General features: G+C 41.7%; 1 protein-coding gene across 1 annotated transcript in view; it reads right to left on the bottom strand.

The window, feature by feature from the left end:
• LOC123350517 (tripartite motif-containing protein 15-like) overlaps nucleotides 1–15,910 on the bottom strand; it is a 113,610-nt gene that overhangs the window by 47,016 nt on the left and 50,684 nt on the right. The window contains exons 5-6 of the mRNA XM_044989133.1: nucleotides 11,776–11,883; nucleotides 3,059–3,157 (exon numbers count right to left, since the gene is read on the bottom strand). Coding sequence (XP_044845068.1) covers nucleotides 3,059–3,157; nucleotides 11,776–11,883 — 207 coding nt within the window. The remainder of the gene's footprint in view (nucleotides 1–3,058; nucleotides 3,158–11,775; nucleotides 11,884–15,910) is intronic.

Raw genomic sequence — 15,910 nt, 5'->3', positions numbered from 1 at the left:
TGGGGGTACTGAGTGATTCCAGATTCTGACCCATAAATTGCTCAGAAACATCCTGCTTAGTTCAGGAAACAGGTGAGGTGAATCCCTGATTCCACTGAAATCCATGGAAATACTCACAAAAGGACCAGAATTTCACATATAGTGTACTAAAATGTATTAATTAAAATAGGTTAGCTAGCTAGCATGTATTAAAACACAGATGTGTATCTAGCATAGACAAAATTTATCACCTTTAAAAATACATTAGCATTGACCATGACCAGCTACTAAATTTTATCACTATCTAATTTCTAAGTCTAGACATGAGCATTTGAAATATGATTCCTGAGAGGAGGAGGAAAGGAAAGTTCATACACAAGGCAGGATCAACCTCAATGTTACAATTAGTACCTCAGAGCCAAAAAGTAAGATTTTCTAAAACACCGAAATGATTGAAAACCACAGACTTTCAACAGGACTTGTGCTGCTAAAATCACCCAAACTGTGTCAAAATCCCACCATCACTGAATAAGAAGGTTGGGGGCGAAGCGACTTGTTCTCTGTCCTCATTATCACAACCATAAATTTAAAACACGTGTTTTAAAACACATGTGTATCTAACATAGACAGGATTTAACACCTTTAAAAATCCATTAGCATTGACCATGCTAGCTAATAAATTTTATCATCCACCCTATTTTCTGAGTCTAGACATGAATATTAGAAATGTGATTTCTGAGAGATGAAAGAAGGAAAAGTACATATAGAAGACAGCATCCACCTTAATGTTACACTGTCCCCTGGCTTGAGAGGCACCTCTGGTTCTGTTTGTATTCCCTCTTCTACATAAAGAGAATTTCAAAACAATGGGATATTTTGAAAAATCTCTATTGGCCTGAACAATGAGTCAGGACATTTGGGTTCCCACTTCAGCCAAAAATTCCCATATCTCATTGGGACAGTGATAAGAGCTCCCTGTAACTTACTTTCCCCATGAGTAAAATTGAGACAATAATATAGCCTCACAAGGTGGTAGGAGGCTCATTTCATTAATGTTGCAAGAGTGCTTTACGTTTTTTTCCGATGGTGGCTGATTGTGATGGGATGAAATCCCTCCCTGTTGAGAAAAACTGCTGGAGCCTAGAGGGAGGAATGCCCTGATGGAGCTTCATAGGAAGCAGAAGCAGATTTTTGAAGGCATTTATCATCTCAAAGTACACATAGGCATCTACCTGGATATTTTAAAACGCCTAGGCACATAACTCCCTCTGAAATCCAAAAGATATGATCAACCTCCCTTCTTTCTTCTTGGCTCCATTTGACCAGATTTGCACTAACATACGAACAAGTCTGGCCCATAGTACTGCTGAAGTCCTGGGCTGTTAATAGCCCATAGTTGAGGAGTAGGATTTTCAAAAACATCCAAGTGAGTGAGAAGCGGAGACTTACAAGACGACTTGTGCTCCTGAATCACTGCCACACCCCCACCGCCTGCCTAGTTCCCCTCTGCTTCAATCCAGACCCTGCAACCTAGCTTTTACTCCCTTCCCTCTCTGCTTGATCACCACCACCGAGGTCCTTCCTTTTACCCCTCTACTGTCCCTTCATTATCCAATTTCTGCAACCCCGCTCCACACCCCTCATCACCTCCCCCACTGCAACTTGAGATGGTTGCTCCCTGTTCTGTCATCTGCCACCACTGAGAACAGCTGAGCTCGATCCTCTTTGGGACCCCCCTTCAGTTAGTTAAAGGCTGCTATCAAATCATAGAATCATAGAATCTCAGGGTTGGAAGAGACCTCAGGAGGTCATCTAGTCCAACCCCCTGCTCAAAGCAGGACCAAACCCAACTAAATCATCCCAGCCAGGAATCCCCCCTCACTCTTCTCTTCTGCAGACTAAATAAACCCAGTTTCCTCAGCCTCTCTTTATAAGTCATGTGCCTCAGACCCCTCATCATTTTCATTGCCCTCTGCTGGACTCTCTCCAATTTGTCCACATCCTTTCTGTAGTGGGGGATGCAATACTCCAGATGTGGCCTCACCAGTGCAGAATATAGGAGAATAATCACATCCCTTGATCTGCTGGCAACGCTCCTACTAATGCAGCCCAATATGCCATTAGCTTTCTTGATAACAAGGGCACACTGTTTACTTATAACTAGCTTCTCATCTACTGTAATCCCCAGGTCCTTCTCTGCAGAACTGCTGCTTAGCCAGTCGGTCCCCACCCTGTAGCAATGCATGGGATTTTTCCATCCTAAGTGTAGGACTCTGCACTTGTCCTTTTTGAACTTCATCAGATTTCTTTTGGCCCAATCCTCTAATTTGTCTAGGTCACTCTGGACCCTATCCCTACCCTCCAGTGTATCTACCTCTCCACTCAGTTTAGGGTAATGTGCAAACTTGCTGAGAGTGGAATCCATCCCATCATCCAGATCATTAATAAAGATGTTGAACAAAACTAGCCCCAGGACTGACCCCTGGGGCACTCCACTTGATACCGGCTGCCAACTAGACATCAAGCTATTGATCACTACCCATTGAGCCTGATGATCTAGCCCGATTTCTATCCACCTTATAGTCCATTCATCCAATCCATACTTTTTTAACTTGTTGGCAAGAATACTAGGTCCAACTGATATCTCCTGTTCTAACCTATTGTGTCTGTCTTCAACCTCTGTTGGTCCTTAGAAGTCTTGGAAGGTACAATAATGTAACAAATATCTGCATGGTACAGTCATGTAATAAATATCTACATATAATTACAAAGCAAGCTACTTAATAAGTAACAGCCATTGTTTTTGTGAAGATACCTGACTCTTTCCCCTGCAGGTCATGGCCCCCAGTTTCAGAGAGTTGAGGGTTTATTTTTTCTGTAGTGGGGAGATACTAAAAATATACATTCTCACACCAATTTTGTTCACTAATGTCCTTTTCTCCTATTTCTATACTTTTGCACCATTCTCTGACATGCAGTGGGACAGAGCATAAGACCTTGGTTCATTATTTATTCAATTTTCACATTAAATTAGTGAATGGATCACTAATGAAATATTGTTTAACTTTGAAATTCTTACCTTTTGAATTCCAAAGAATGAAGACAATAGTGCCAGTGTTGATGATGATGATGATATCCAACCAGTGATGGAACAGTGTCGAGCTAGAGATACTAGCACCTGTAAATGTTTTAAATTTTAAGTTACTTTTGTACTTCCCTTAGAAAATTATTTTCATTTCAGCAAAGAAAATAAGTCTAGCTGCTTCTGCTTAAAATACAATTGTTTATCCTTTCTCGAATTGGGGGACAGAAATGGGGAAAGAACATTAGAATAGGTGGAGATATAGAACTCTATTTCAGGTTCATATAGGGAGCTGGCTAGAATGTAAAAAATATTGAGAAGCCAAAGACTACTCTTTTTCTCAAAGCAAAAGGGAAGTTAAATACCTCTTCAGTAACTGGAGTTCTTCAAGATGTGGCGTATGAACGAGTTTCACACCTGGTTTGCATCTGCTCCCTCCTCCAGCGACTAGAGCACTTCACTTTGCAGTGTTCATTGGTTACACGTGTAACTAGCATAGCCACAAACTCTTCTCTCCCCACCAATATAAAAGGGGGGCAGAATGACCAATTGAACTTCAGTTCCTTTGCCAACATTCTGTTCAAAATATTAGACTCAGCAGTAGCAGCGAAAGGAGAGTGGGTCATGGAACACATAGATAACACATCTCAAAGAATTCTAATTACCAAACAAGTAAGTATCTTGCCTTTCTTCTTTGAGTGTTTGTCTGTATGTGTTCAATGTCTAGTGATTCCCAAGTAGTACATCATAAAGGAAGAAGGTACTGCAAATTTAATTAAATAGAGATTTTAAAACAGCCCTTGCAAATTAAGTGTCTGTACATGATGCCCCCACGATAGAGACATGTTTCATGAAGTTATGTACATTAATGCAGCTAGCAAACCTACAAATATTAACTATAGAAACACTGAGAAATGAGACTGTAGAGGCTGCCTGCCCCCAGGATGAATGTTGCCTAATGTTGCCAGGGAGCTATAAATGTTATACAACCTGGCACCAACCTGATCCATAAGGTATGTCTACACTGTAGCTGGGGGCATGATGCCCAGAACAGATAGAGAGGCATGCATTAGTTCTATGCAACCTAGTATGATAAAAATAGTTGTGTGTCTGCTGCAGCACAGGCTAACTGCTTGAAAATAAACCTGTCTTGCCCCCTAGATACATACCTATGTGGCTAGCCTGAGCTGCCACACATGCTGCCATGGCCACACTGCTATTTTTATTATGCTAGCTCAAGCAAAGCGATCACACATCTTTCTCTATGTGCTGGGAAGGATGCTTCCTGCTGCAATGTAGACATACCCTTAGGTCTTTCAGCAATAGAAACAAACAGCCTAAGGAATGATGTAAATGATTTGTCCTATATAAATAAAAGGACAAAGGCTCTAGGACACCTAATGTGTGCAGTGCTGCATCACCCTGATTGAACGTGGTTTCATGAAGCACAGCAGTAAAGGTATGGATTTAATTATGTGAAAATCAGACAGCATGTTAGGAATACATTCAGGATGTGATCCAAGAGAAACCTTGTCTGTGGAAAACCAAATACAGCAACTCTGCCATAAGTGCTTGTAATTCATTCACCCTACACACCAATGTAAAGCCCATGAGGAATACTGCCTTATGGATAAATGCAACAAGGAAGAGGAACAAAACTGAATGTAAACACAGAGAACTAATCAAAAGACTAGAGGTTTTCAAGGATAAAAGGTAATCAATACTATCAGGAATCATCATGTCTATTAGAGAAAGTTTGCATCGTGTTGACCAAACAGAAAAACTTTTTAATTTTCCTTGTAAATACTCCTAGTAAGAGACTTTCTATGTTCAATCAATACCCACCAAACATCAACAGAAAAAAAACAATCTCCAGTAGTGTCAGCCATATAGTTTCCATGCCATGAGAAGATGAGATGCAAGGGATGAGTGAAAATTGGTCCCATTGTTCTGACTGAACAAATCTACATGCAGTGAAGAGGTATTGGAGTAAGAACCAACAGTGTACTGAAATCCTGGAGTGAGTAATGTCTGGGAGAAACTGGAGATATCAGGGGGAAAAAAAGGCTCAGTCTTGTTTGATTTTCCTCAAAACTGGTTGGAATTAAGGAATCAAAGGGAGAGCATAGAACAAACCCTGAGTCTTTGGAATCAAAGTTATTCCCTTGACAATGCAGGCTCTGTCCCCGTTTTGTTCTTGCTATGTTTGGTGATGTATCATGTGGGTACATCCCATTGATCAAATAGAGAGTTGATTGTGTCCTTTATAGTCCATTTGGGATAAATCTTGAGGAATGCCTGCTTAAACAGTCCGCCAACAAATTGTGAAGGTCTTGCAGTTGAACAACAGACATTGTTATTCAATGCCAAATAGTTCAGTTCCCCAAAAAGAGCACTTCCCTATATATAAGAGTGGATTTACTTGTTCAGATGAAAAACTGACACTGTATTGCTGGTCATAAGGAATATGTTGTCCTTCAATCTGAAAGACAAAGGACCTTGGACAGTCTGAATAAGGGTTTCTGAATCTCTGCCATACACCAAAGAAACTGCTTGCACAATTTATAATCACCACTGTAGTCTTGAGAATGCTTGGTGGAGATTTTCTAGGTGTTGGTCTCTGTCTGCGGGGTTAGAGCAGAGGTATCTCCGCCAAGCATTCTCAAGACTACAGTACCCAGACGAGGAAATAAGGAAACAGATCAGCAGAGCCAAACGTGTACCCAGAAGCCTCCTACTGCAAGACAAACCCAAGAAAGAAACCAACAGGACTCCACTGGCCATCACATACAGTCCCCAGCTAAAACCCCTACAACGCATCATCAGGGATCTACAACCCATCCTGGACAATGATCCTTCACTTTCACAGGCCTGGGGTGGCAGGCCAGTCCTCGCCCACAGACAACCTGCCAACCTGAAGCATATTCTCACCAGCAACTGCACACCGCACTATAGTAACTCTAGCTCAGGAACCAATCCATGCAAGAAACCTCGATGCCATCTCTGCCCACATATCTACACCAGCAACACCATCACAGGACCTAACCAGATCAGCCACACCATCACCGGTTCATTCACCTGCACATCCACCAATGTAATATATGCCATCATATGCCAGCAATGCCCCTCTGCTATGTACATCGGCCAAACTGGACAGTCTCTAAGGAAAAGGATAAATGGACACAAATCAGACATTAGGAATGGCAATCTACAAAAACCTGTAGGAGAACACTTCAACCTCCCTGGCCACACAATAGCAGATCTTAAGGTGGCCATCCTGCAGCAAAAAAACTTTAGAACCAGACTTCAAAGAGAAACTGCTGAGCTCCAGTTCATCTGCAAATTTGACACCATCAGCTCAGGATTAAACAAAGACTGTGAATGGCTTGCCAATTACAGAACCAGTTTCTCCTCCCTTGGTTTTCACACCTCAACTGCTAGAACAGGGCCTCATCCTCCCTGATTGATCTAACCTCATTATCTCTAGCTTGCTTCTTGCTTGCTTATATATACCTTCCCCTGGAAATTTCCACTACTTGCATCCGAAGAAGTGGGTATTCACCCACGAAAGCTCATGCTGCAAAACGTCTGTTAGTCTATAAGGTGCCACAGGATTCTTTGCTGCTTCTACAGAACCAGACTAACACGGCTACCCCTCTGATACTTAATCCAAGGTATAAGAGAGAGTTGCCTTGGGGAGTTTTTAACCTAAGATGGTACAAATAAGCTTAGGGGGTCTTCATGAGGGTCCCCATGTCTGTACCCTAAAGTTCAGAGTGGGGATGGAACCTTGACAACTCCTTAGCTCCATCCCTTCTGAGATTTGGAGTCTGTCACCTAATTCTCTGGAATATTTGTCCTTCTGGAGTGACAACCTTGTACAAACTGTGGCAAATTGCCGGTACTGTTATGCTGGGTCTCACGCTTTCTCTTCTTTGGGGAAGGTTCAGGGCGCCATTGCTTGCCTCTGAACTGGTATTTTTAATTACCCCACTAGTGTCCTTGAGGAGTGGAGTGGAGAGGGAGGGACCTGGGCCCGCCCTCTTCTCCAGGTCCCAGCCCAGGGACCCTGAGGTTAGTGGTGAACTTCCCCTGGGTTACTTCCCTCTCCTGCACTTCAGCTTGTGGAGGGGCTTCTTGCCTTTCTTCTACACAAGCCAGGTGCCCCTTACCTAGGGTTTTTGGACTTCTCAGCCCACTGCAGCACTCTTCCAAACTTTTCTTTTGTCTCTCTTCAAAACTGTTCTCTGCTTCAACTCCTTCAAACCACTCTCTGCTCCAACCAAACCTTCCTGCTCTAACAACCCACACTGTCTGACCTGAAGCAGGGGGTTTATATCATGTGACTCACTGCTGGTACTCTAATTGGCTTCAGGTGCTCTAGTTAATCTATAGCAAATCTTCCACCCCTTGCAGGGAATAAGGCTCCCTGCTAACAGTCTCCTTCTGCCCTCTGGCCATGCTGTATCACAAAACACAGAAGTATCTCCTATGACACCTCTGCTGTTTGCTACCATTGCTTCTCATCATAGATATGCAAAGCATCATTTTCATGTGGCAACTACCAGGGACATCAAATCATATTTTGTTTTGTTTTGTTTTGCCTTTCCTGTCTCTTTAAACATGTGCAAGTCCCTAGTGACACTGAGAAGAGTTTCTAATAGCGCAGGCAAGGTTGTTTTCAGTTTTCTGTTGTGAATCAACCAAGGATTCACTGATGCTATTGTGTAATTTAACAGTGCTAAATACAAATCAAAACCTTAGACTATATCTACACTGCACTTTCATTGGTAAAACTTTTGTCTGTCAGGGGTGTGAAAAAACACACTCTGACTGACAAAAGTTTTACTGAAAAAAAGTGCCAGTGTAGACAGGGCTTAGTCAGCTACTGCCCCTTGTTGAGCATAGTTTTATTTTTGTCTGCAGCAGAACTCTTTCCTGCTGTCAAAGAGTGGCTACCCTGTTTATCTTACAGCAGCATGATTGTAGCAGCACAGCTGTGCCGCTGTAAGTTACGCAGTATAGATATAGCCTTACTCTTCAGCCTTTTCCAGTAAATGCTTTACTATTCTGACAACATTTTCCACCAACACAATAATTCAGATTAGCATTGACATGTCTATCTTCTATATTAAGAGACATGCCAGAATAAAATGCACAACTCATCCAATCTGATGTGGGAGACATGATATATACACTATTAGCCCAGTCTTGTTCTCTTTGTGGTAAGCACTGATCTTAGGCTGAGCTGAAAAAGACCCCACAGCTATCTTTTACCAGAATTGAATTTAGATTAAATGAGTAGAGGTGGGTGAAATTGTTCAGATGAATAAGTTTTATTACCTGAAAAATGCAATTTTGGAAAACCCCAAAATATTTGTAAATTCATATCAAGTATAGTTTCTTTCTCTTCTTGGTGTAGAGAAAGAATATGAAATTGGGTCTCTCACATTAGAGGCAAGTGCCCAAAACACTGGGCTAGAGGTATTATGCTGGGTGTATTTAATTTTTTTCCTGATGAAGCTCCTCCATATTGTATAAAAATTTAAACATTGCTTGGAGAAAGGACCTGAACATAGATAACCCACATCCTAATCAAGTGCTGTAGACATCACGATCCAGGGTCACTCTTTTGCCTGTGCGCTCGCTCTCTCACTCCCTTTTTGTTTGGTCCTATGGCTACTGAAGTCGTGTATACAAAGTAGAGTAGCTTCATTCAAAAGGAGACACTGAAAAAGATTCCTCCATAACAGTTCCTCAGCCCAGTAGATCAGCCACTCGCCTGCAATGTTAGAGATCCCTGTTCCAAAGGCTAGTCAATTGTTTATATTACATGGAGAAGCTTCAACAGGCGATAGGGAGACCAGTTCACATCAGGATATCCTATTGCCTTAGATGCTCTTTTACAATGCAGGAGCCACATCAGAAAGGAAATTTGGTCCATTTTATTATTTAAGATTCTAAAATAAGATATTCTGAGGCTAATATGTGAGATTAGTAGGAGAGAGAGCAGTCAGGTTTGGATGTATAGCTATCTTATCTTTTCACCTATCATCATTCATGCAAAATTAATAGTGAAGTCCCTGGTGGACTTTATGGTGTTTCTGCCTCTTCTCTATTTTTAAGGTAAAACCTCTGGATGGAGTATTTTGTTAATAATTTATATTTGTTCGATTTGTTTTAGTCATTTCCACTTTGGGGGTGTGAGAAATGCAGCTCCCAGAGACAGCGAGCAGAGGAAAGGGTAGGAATTTCAGTTGCCTAATAAGTCTGAACTTGAGACCCACCCCACATTGAGGACTAGGACAGAGAAGAAAAGGAGAGGGGTTTCTTGACCAGAAGTCTAACTGGCTTGCCAGGGCCCACCAGCTTGCACATGGCTGGAACTGCCCAGACATGAAGTGAACATGGCAGATAGGAATAGGTTGCATTCTCCCTGTCACTGTAATTTTTACATGTATCTGTTCACCATTAGAGTTAATTAAAAGGGCAGGAAATGGCACCCCACTAATCAGTAGAAACAGGCTAAACAAGCTTAAATTGGATTGGACTGTAGTACAGCATCACAGAGACAAACAAAGAACTAGGTTTACCACTCAGAAAATTCCAGCAAAGTGGTTTTTAAGATGTCAGTTGAATACTAGATTTGATTTATTTAGACCAGACTTTCCAGAAACACACAAGGAAAGACAACAAACAGTGAAAAATATACAACATAAACCTCCCAGGTATTTCTGTCTAGGGCAGATAGTGCTGGTAAGAAATTTTGGAGGAGGAATGGAGTGGGGAAAAGGTGTTGGAAAGCAGATACTGGGATAAGTTACATATCTGGTAGAGGTACAATGGCAGAAGGTAATGAAAATGCCCATTAATTGGAAGTTACCAAATAAAAGTTCATCCTGGTTATAGGACGCATCCTCTGAAGCTACTAAAGATGACTGTAGGGTTCATTGGCCAGAAGAGGAGAGATGGTGCCAGGAAATGATGTCCCACAGAGACAGTACAAGAGTGCTGCTGCTGGGGCTGATCCCAGCGGTATACCCAAGTAACACAACAGGTGTCACTTTCTCACCCTTGCACGCACCACTGCCAGAGTGGAATTGAAGACCCTTCATAAGGCTCAAGTGGTGAGGTTTTTTGATTGTTTGTTAATTAAGGAATTACAGGGGAGGAGTGCTATTATCCTGATCCTCCTTGCAGGGCAAAAGGCAGAAAGGAAAGAAGAATAAAGCCTCTCTGAAATCTGCCTTGAGATAGATATTCCCATAGTAGTTAACCATGATGTAATATAAAAAAAGTAACATTTCTCAAAGGGCCATTCAAGAAAAGAAATATTAAGCCATCTTCATACAAGGGAAAGAAACAGTAATGGGTGCATGGAAAGCACTGTTTCTTTGCATCTCATCATTAATAGTTCATTGCTGAGGCTGCTTTACAGAAGTTTGGGGGAAGCGGTATGTTTTAGTTATTGAGTGCAGATGCCATTGTTAACCTTCCTTCCAGGAACCATATCTTGCTGGTAGGGTCACACAGAGGTTTTTGGGGGCCTGGATCAAAATCTGAAACTGACACCCTGTACCCTTCCATGAAAATACTGATGGGAGGCTCCAGGGGTTCGGAGCAGGCTGTAGAGCGAGCCTGACCTGCACTCACCCCACAGTGGCAGCTCCTGCCCTGTGGGGCTGGGCCCAGCCTTCCCCTCTGGATGTTGTCATTTGGCACACAGGGTCACAGTGTCACTCAGGTTTGGTTCTGATGGAGGGATGGCTGAGCCAGATCTGAATAGGACTGTTACCTGGTGTCCCTGGTCACAATGCCATTCATTGAGATTTGTCTTGACTGATGGTGGGGTAGCTGGGCCAAACCTGAGTGGTGCTGTTAATCCACGTGCCAGTTTGCAATACCACTCAATTTGGAGGGGAATCTCTCAAGTAGGGAGCCTATTTTACCCCTCCCTCCAGGTGGTCCTGCTTTCTGGGCTCCTAATGTAGCACCATAGCTAGGGAAGCATTATACGGTCAGTGTGAGGAAGAGATTCAACACTCGGACACTCAGTTGTGTTTCAGGCCTCCATGTGATATGGACACTGTTTAATCTATGTCTGAAAGGTTCCTTGTAGATTAGTCAAATCTTTGATTCCAGTCTGATTTGGTAGCTATGCACACATGCTTTATACAAGAGTATATTATAACACAAGGTGCCAGGCACTGGAATCAGCTCCACAATGCTGACATCCCACAATCACCCTCCTTGCCTCTTTTGCCACTTCCCTCATTAGCAGCATGGCTGGCCAATATGACCAACTGATATCACCTGCTCTCACCTGCTGTGCATGCTCATCCCCTTTGTTGGTCATTGAAAGCCTTGGAAGGAACAATAAGGTGATAACTGTCTACACAGCAAGCTACTTAAGTCTCAGACATTATTCTTGTAAAGAAGCCTGACTGTGTCCCCTACACTAGATGGCCATTGTCCCCAGATTGCAGAGATCTGAGGGTTTATTTTTTTATTGTTGTGAAGAGATGCTCCATTATACATTCTCACCACAACTTTTGTTCACTAATGTTCTTTTGTCCTATTTGTATGTCTTTGCTCTATTCTCTGCCCTACCATGGGACAGAGCACATGGCCCCCTATTCATTATTGGTTCAAAATCCACATTAAATCAGTGAATGGATCACTAATGAAATACTGTTGAACTTTGAAATTCTTACCTTTTGCTTCCCAAATACGATACAGAAAGTAGACAATGGTGCCAGTTCCAATGATGGTGATTGTGCTTTTCCGGGGGTGCGATTCTACCAAGCTAAGGATGTGGGAACCTAAAAATGTTTGGAATTTTCAGTTATATTTTAATCTTCCTTTAGAAAATTATTTTCATTTTAAACAAATAACATTGGTCTACTTTAAAAATAAGATTGTTCATGCTTTCTAGGTATCGAGGGATAGAAATGGGGAGAGAACGTTAGAATCGATATAGATCTATAACTCTGTTATAGGTTCATCTAGTGAGCTAGCCAGAATGAAAATATATTCAGTACCCAACATCTAATCTGATTCTCAAAGGAAAAGGGAAGTTATTGGCCTGTTTGAGGCAGAATGTCCTTCAAGTGTACACTTGCATATTAAACTCCTATTCTACCCAGCAACACTTTAGCTCTCTCTCTTATCTTTTATCATACTAACAAACCCATCTGGCTGGGCAGAAGCAACACACGGTGTCTTTGTTCTTTGTTCACACATATTAGTAAGGATATAACAGTATCAAAAATCAAACTCTAAACTCTCTCTCAAGCTAACAACAGGCTTATATACTATCAAGCTACTACAGCAATGTATATAACATTAAATTTGTAAATACCTGTACAATGAAGGGGTAATCATTAGCAGTTATTAAGAAAAAATTATGCCAAACCAGGTTGATTTCCTTCTTTGACTGTAACTGGTCTGGTGGATAGGGAAAATGTGGTGGATATAATATATCTGGAGTTCAGCAAGGCTTTTGACACAGTCCCACATAGAATCACAGAATATTAGGGTTGGAAGAGACCTCAGGAGGTCATCCAGTCCAACCCCTTGCTCAAAGAAGGACCAACTAAATCATCCCAGCCAAGGCTTTGCCAAGACAGGCCTTAAAAACCTTTAAGGATGGAGATTTTACCACCTCCCTATATAACCCATTCCAGTGCTTCACCACCCTCTTAGTGAAATAGTGTTTCTTAATATCCAACCTAGACCTCCCACACTGCAACTTGAGACCATTGCTTCTTGTTCCCCCACATGACCTTCTGTTAGGTAAGCAGGAGAAATTCAGGCTTGGCGTAATTGCCATTAAATGGATACAAAATTGGTTAAACAACCGTGAACAAAGAGTAACTATTAATGGAATGATGTCAGATTGGAGGGAGGTCTCAAGTGGGGTTCTACAGGGATCTGTTCTGGTCCGGTGTTGTTTAAGATCTTTATTAATGACTTGTATGTAGGAAAGCTAAAGGGGACTGCTAAAACTTTGGGGGATAGTGCTAAAATTTAGAGGCATCTTGAGAAATTGGAGAACTGGGCTATAGACAACAAAATGAAATTCAACAAAGACAAATATAAAGTGCTACACTTAGGGAAGAAAAACCAAATGCACAAATACAGAATAGGAGATAACTGGCTTTGTAGCACCGCTGGGAAGCATCTGGGAGTTGTGGTGGATCACAAACTCAACAGCAATATGGAGCTGTTTAAAAAAATATGCAATTTTAGATTGTATTAACACAGGCAAGTCACAGGAAATGATAATATTGCTCTACTCAGCACTGGTTAGGGCTCAGCTGGAGTACTCTGTCCAATTTTGATCACCAATGTATAGAAAGGTTGTAGAGAAAATTGAAAGGATCCAGAGTCAAGCAACAAAGATGATCAAAGGGATGGAATGAAAGTCATAAGAGCAAAGGCTGAAGGAACTTCGTTTAGTTTGGAGAAGAGAGTTCTAATTTTCTCATTTTGTGCTTAGAGATCCAAATGTTAGACTCGAAGTACCCATCTTACAAAATTCAGCTGAAAGTGTTCTAACACCAGTTTTCTCTGGAGTGTGAAGATGGTTACTGAGCAGTTGAAAATGAGGTGTGAGAAGATCAAAACCCCAGTGTAGTTGCTCTATAATACTGAAATTCAGCATTAAGTTCTGGTCTACATAGAAGCTGTGACTTCCAGCTAGGGTAAATGTACACACAATAGCTTTGCTTGAGCTTTTGCCTAAGAATAGCAGTGTGTCTGCAGTGGCCAAGGAGGTGGTTTGGGCTATCTGGCCAATTATATACCCAGGGGTTTGGGTGGCATTGTACTTTGGTGGCTAGCTGAGGCTGCCACCTCTGTCACCATGTCCATGCTCCTATTGTAGCATGCTAACTATAGCAGAACTAGCACATGTATTTCTACCCAAACCGGGAAACACACCAAACAATTGCTGTGTAGATATACCCACAGATGGTATAATGGGAGCAGTCGCCACCCATATCTTCACCTCTTGGGATTTTTTTTACCATCCTCACAATCTCACAACCAAAGAGAGATGTGGTGAGGAGTTGCAGCCTGAACACGCTGCACTCCAGTTATCTCAGCTAACAGATGGTCCCTACTGCACTCTACAGCTGGTGAAGTCAGACCAGTTTCTCCATGAGTATCTGGTGTTTTTCTGTTTCCAACCCACTCTGTTATGCTGATTATATCCAAGCCACAGTAGAGAAAGTGGCCCTAATTTTTTGTACTTATATCAAATACACAGAAATAAAGACCAAAAAACAGTACCAAAGCAGCCATGTTTCAAAATTCTAGCAAAGATGACTAAACACTTTTCTGTGAATATGGTTACAGAGCAGTTAAAAATGAGGTCTGATGAGATCAGAGCCCAAAGAAATGTAACTTGCTCTGAAGTACTATGGAATTCAGCATTAGGGGAAATATTTGAAGTATGACACAGGAGAAGTCACTGATCTGAGATGGAATAGAAAAGACACATTTACCATCAGCCTTCTCCTTTGCCTTTGATAATAATGTTTGGAGTGAAGGGAAGGTTGCCACTAAGTTTAAAGGAAGTAGAGTCAGACTCTGCTGTCTTATATTTGAACTGAAATGATCTTAATTAAGGGAAAGGACCACATTATCAGCTGTGCCAAAAGAAATATAGGTGCACCTCACTCTCACACCCTAGCTTGCTTAGCGGTGATCCTAAAAGTTGCTCTAAACTATACTAGATTCCAATCCACACTCCAGAAGTTGGAATTGCCTGGTCATAGAGATGACGAACCATGCCTGTTTGCCCCTGCACTGGGTGTTGTGTGGAAGGACGTCATAGGTGATTCTATGGTAGTTCTACACCACCCTGTGATTCCTCGGGGCCAGGGAATCCCACAGTGGCCACACCCACTGATTTTAGGGGATGTTTTGTCCAATTTTATGGGGTTTTAAAGCAGGCTTTTTCTTTTTTGTTTGTTTGTTTGTCTTGCTTATAGTTTACAGTGTAGTCTGTTGGGGATTGTGTGCTTGCGGATTGTGTGGGAGTCGGGGCCAGAGGTCTACTAGCTGTTAGCTCAGTACACACTAGCAAGGCTCTAAGCTCCTGTCCTTTGATTGATCACCCTATCTGAAGTGAAATATCTTTGGATACAGGCTGGCTAACCTAGTAAGGCAGGCTAGGCTTGATGGGGTCAATAGTCAAAAGCACACAGGTATGCCTAGAATATGGAGACCTGGGTGAAAGGTTGAAATTTGTGGAAACATGGACAATCATAGCCGGGACAAATGTGAGGCAAGAGGGAATATAGAGCAGAAATCTAATGAACATCTTAGATGTCTGTATACTAATGCTAGAAATATGGTTAATACACACAAACAACTGGAAATACTAATGAATAATCACAATTACAACATAATTGGCAACACAGAGATTTGGTAAAATAATTCATATGACTGGAACATTGATTCAGAAGAGTACAGCTTGTTCAGGAAGGACAAGTGGGGGGAAAGGGCGAGGTGTTGCCTTGTTTATCAAAAATGTATATAGTTGCATTGAGGTCAAGATAGAAGTGGAAGGCAAAAGTGTTGAATGACTGTGGGCAGGGATAAAAGGAGTTAAAAAAAAAGTGTGATATAATGGTAGAGGTCTACAATAGACCACCTAGCCAGGAAGAAGAGTTGGATGAGTTTTAAAAAAACAAAAACAATTATCATAATCATCTGGAGCACAGGACTTGGTGGTGATGAAAGACTTCAACCATCCAGATATCTGTTGGGAAATAATACAGCAGGGCACAGATTATCCAACAAATTCTTGGAATGTATTGGAGACAATTTTTTATGACT

This window comes from Mauremys mutica, chromosome 15 (assembly GCF_020497125.1).
Source record: "Mauremys mutica isolate MM-2020 ecotype Southern chromosome 15, ASM2049712v1, whole genome shotgun sequence".
Classification (NCBI taxonomy): Eukaryota; Metazoa; Chordata; order Testudines; family Geoemydidae; genus Mauremys; species Mauremys mutica.
The sequence above is the reverse complement of the archived record's forward strand: the minus strand, read 5'-3'. Positions and strand labels throughout refer to the sequence as shown.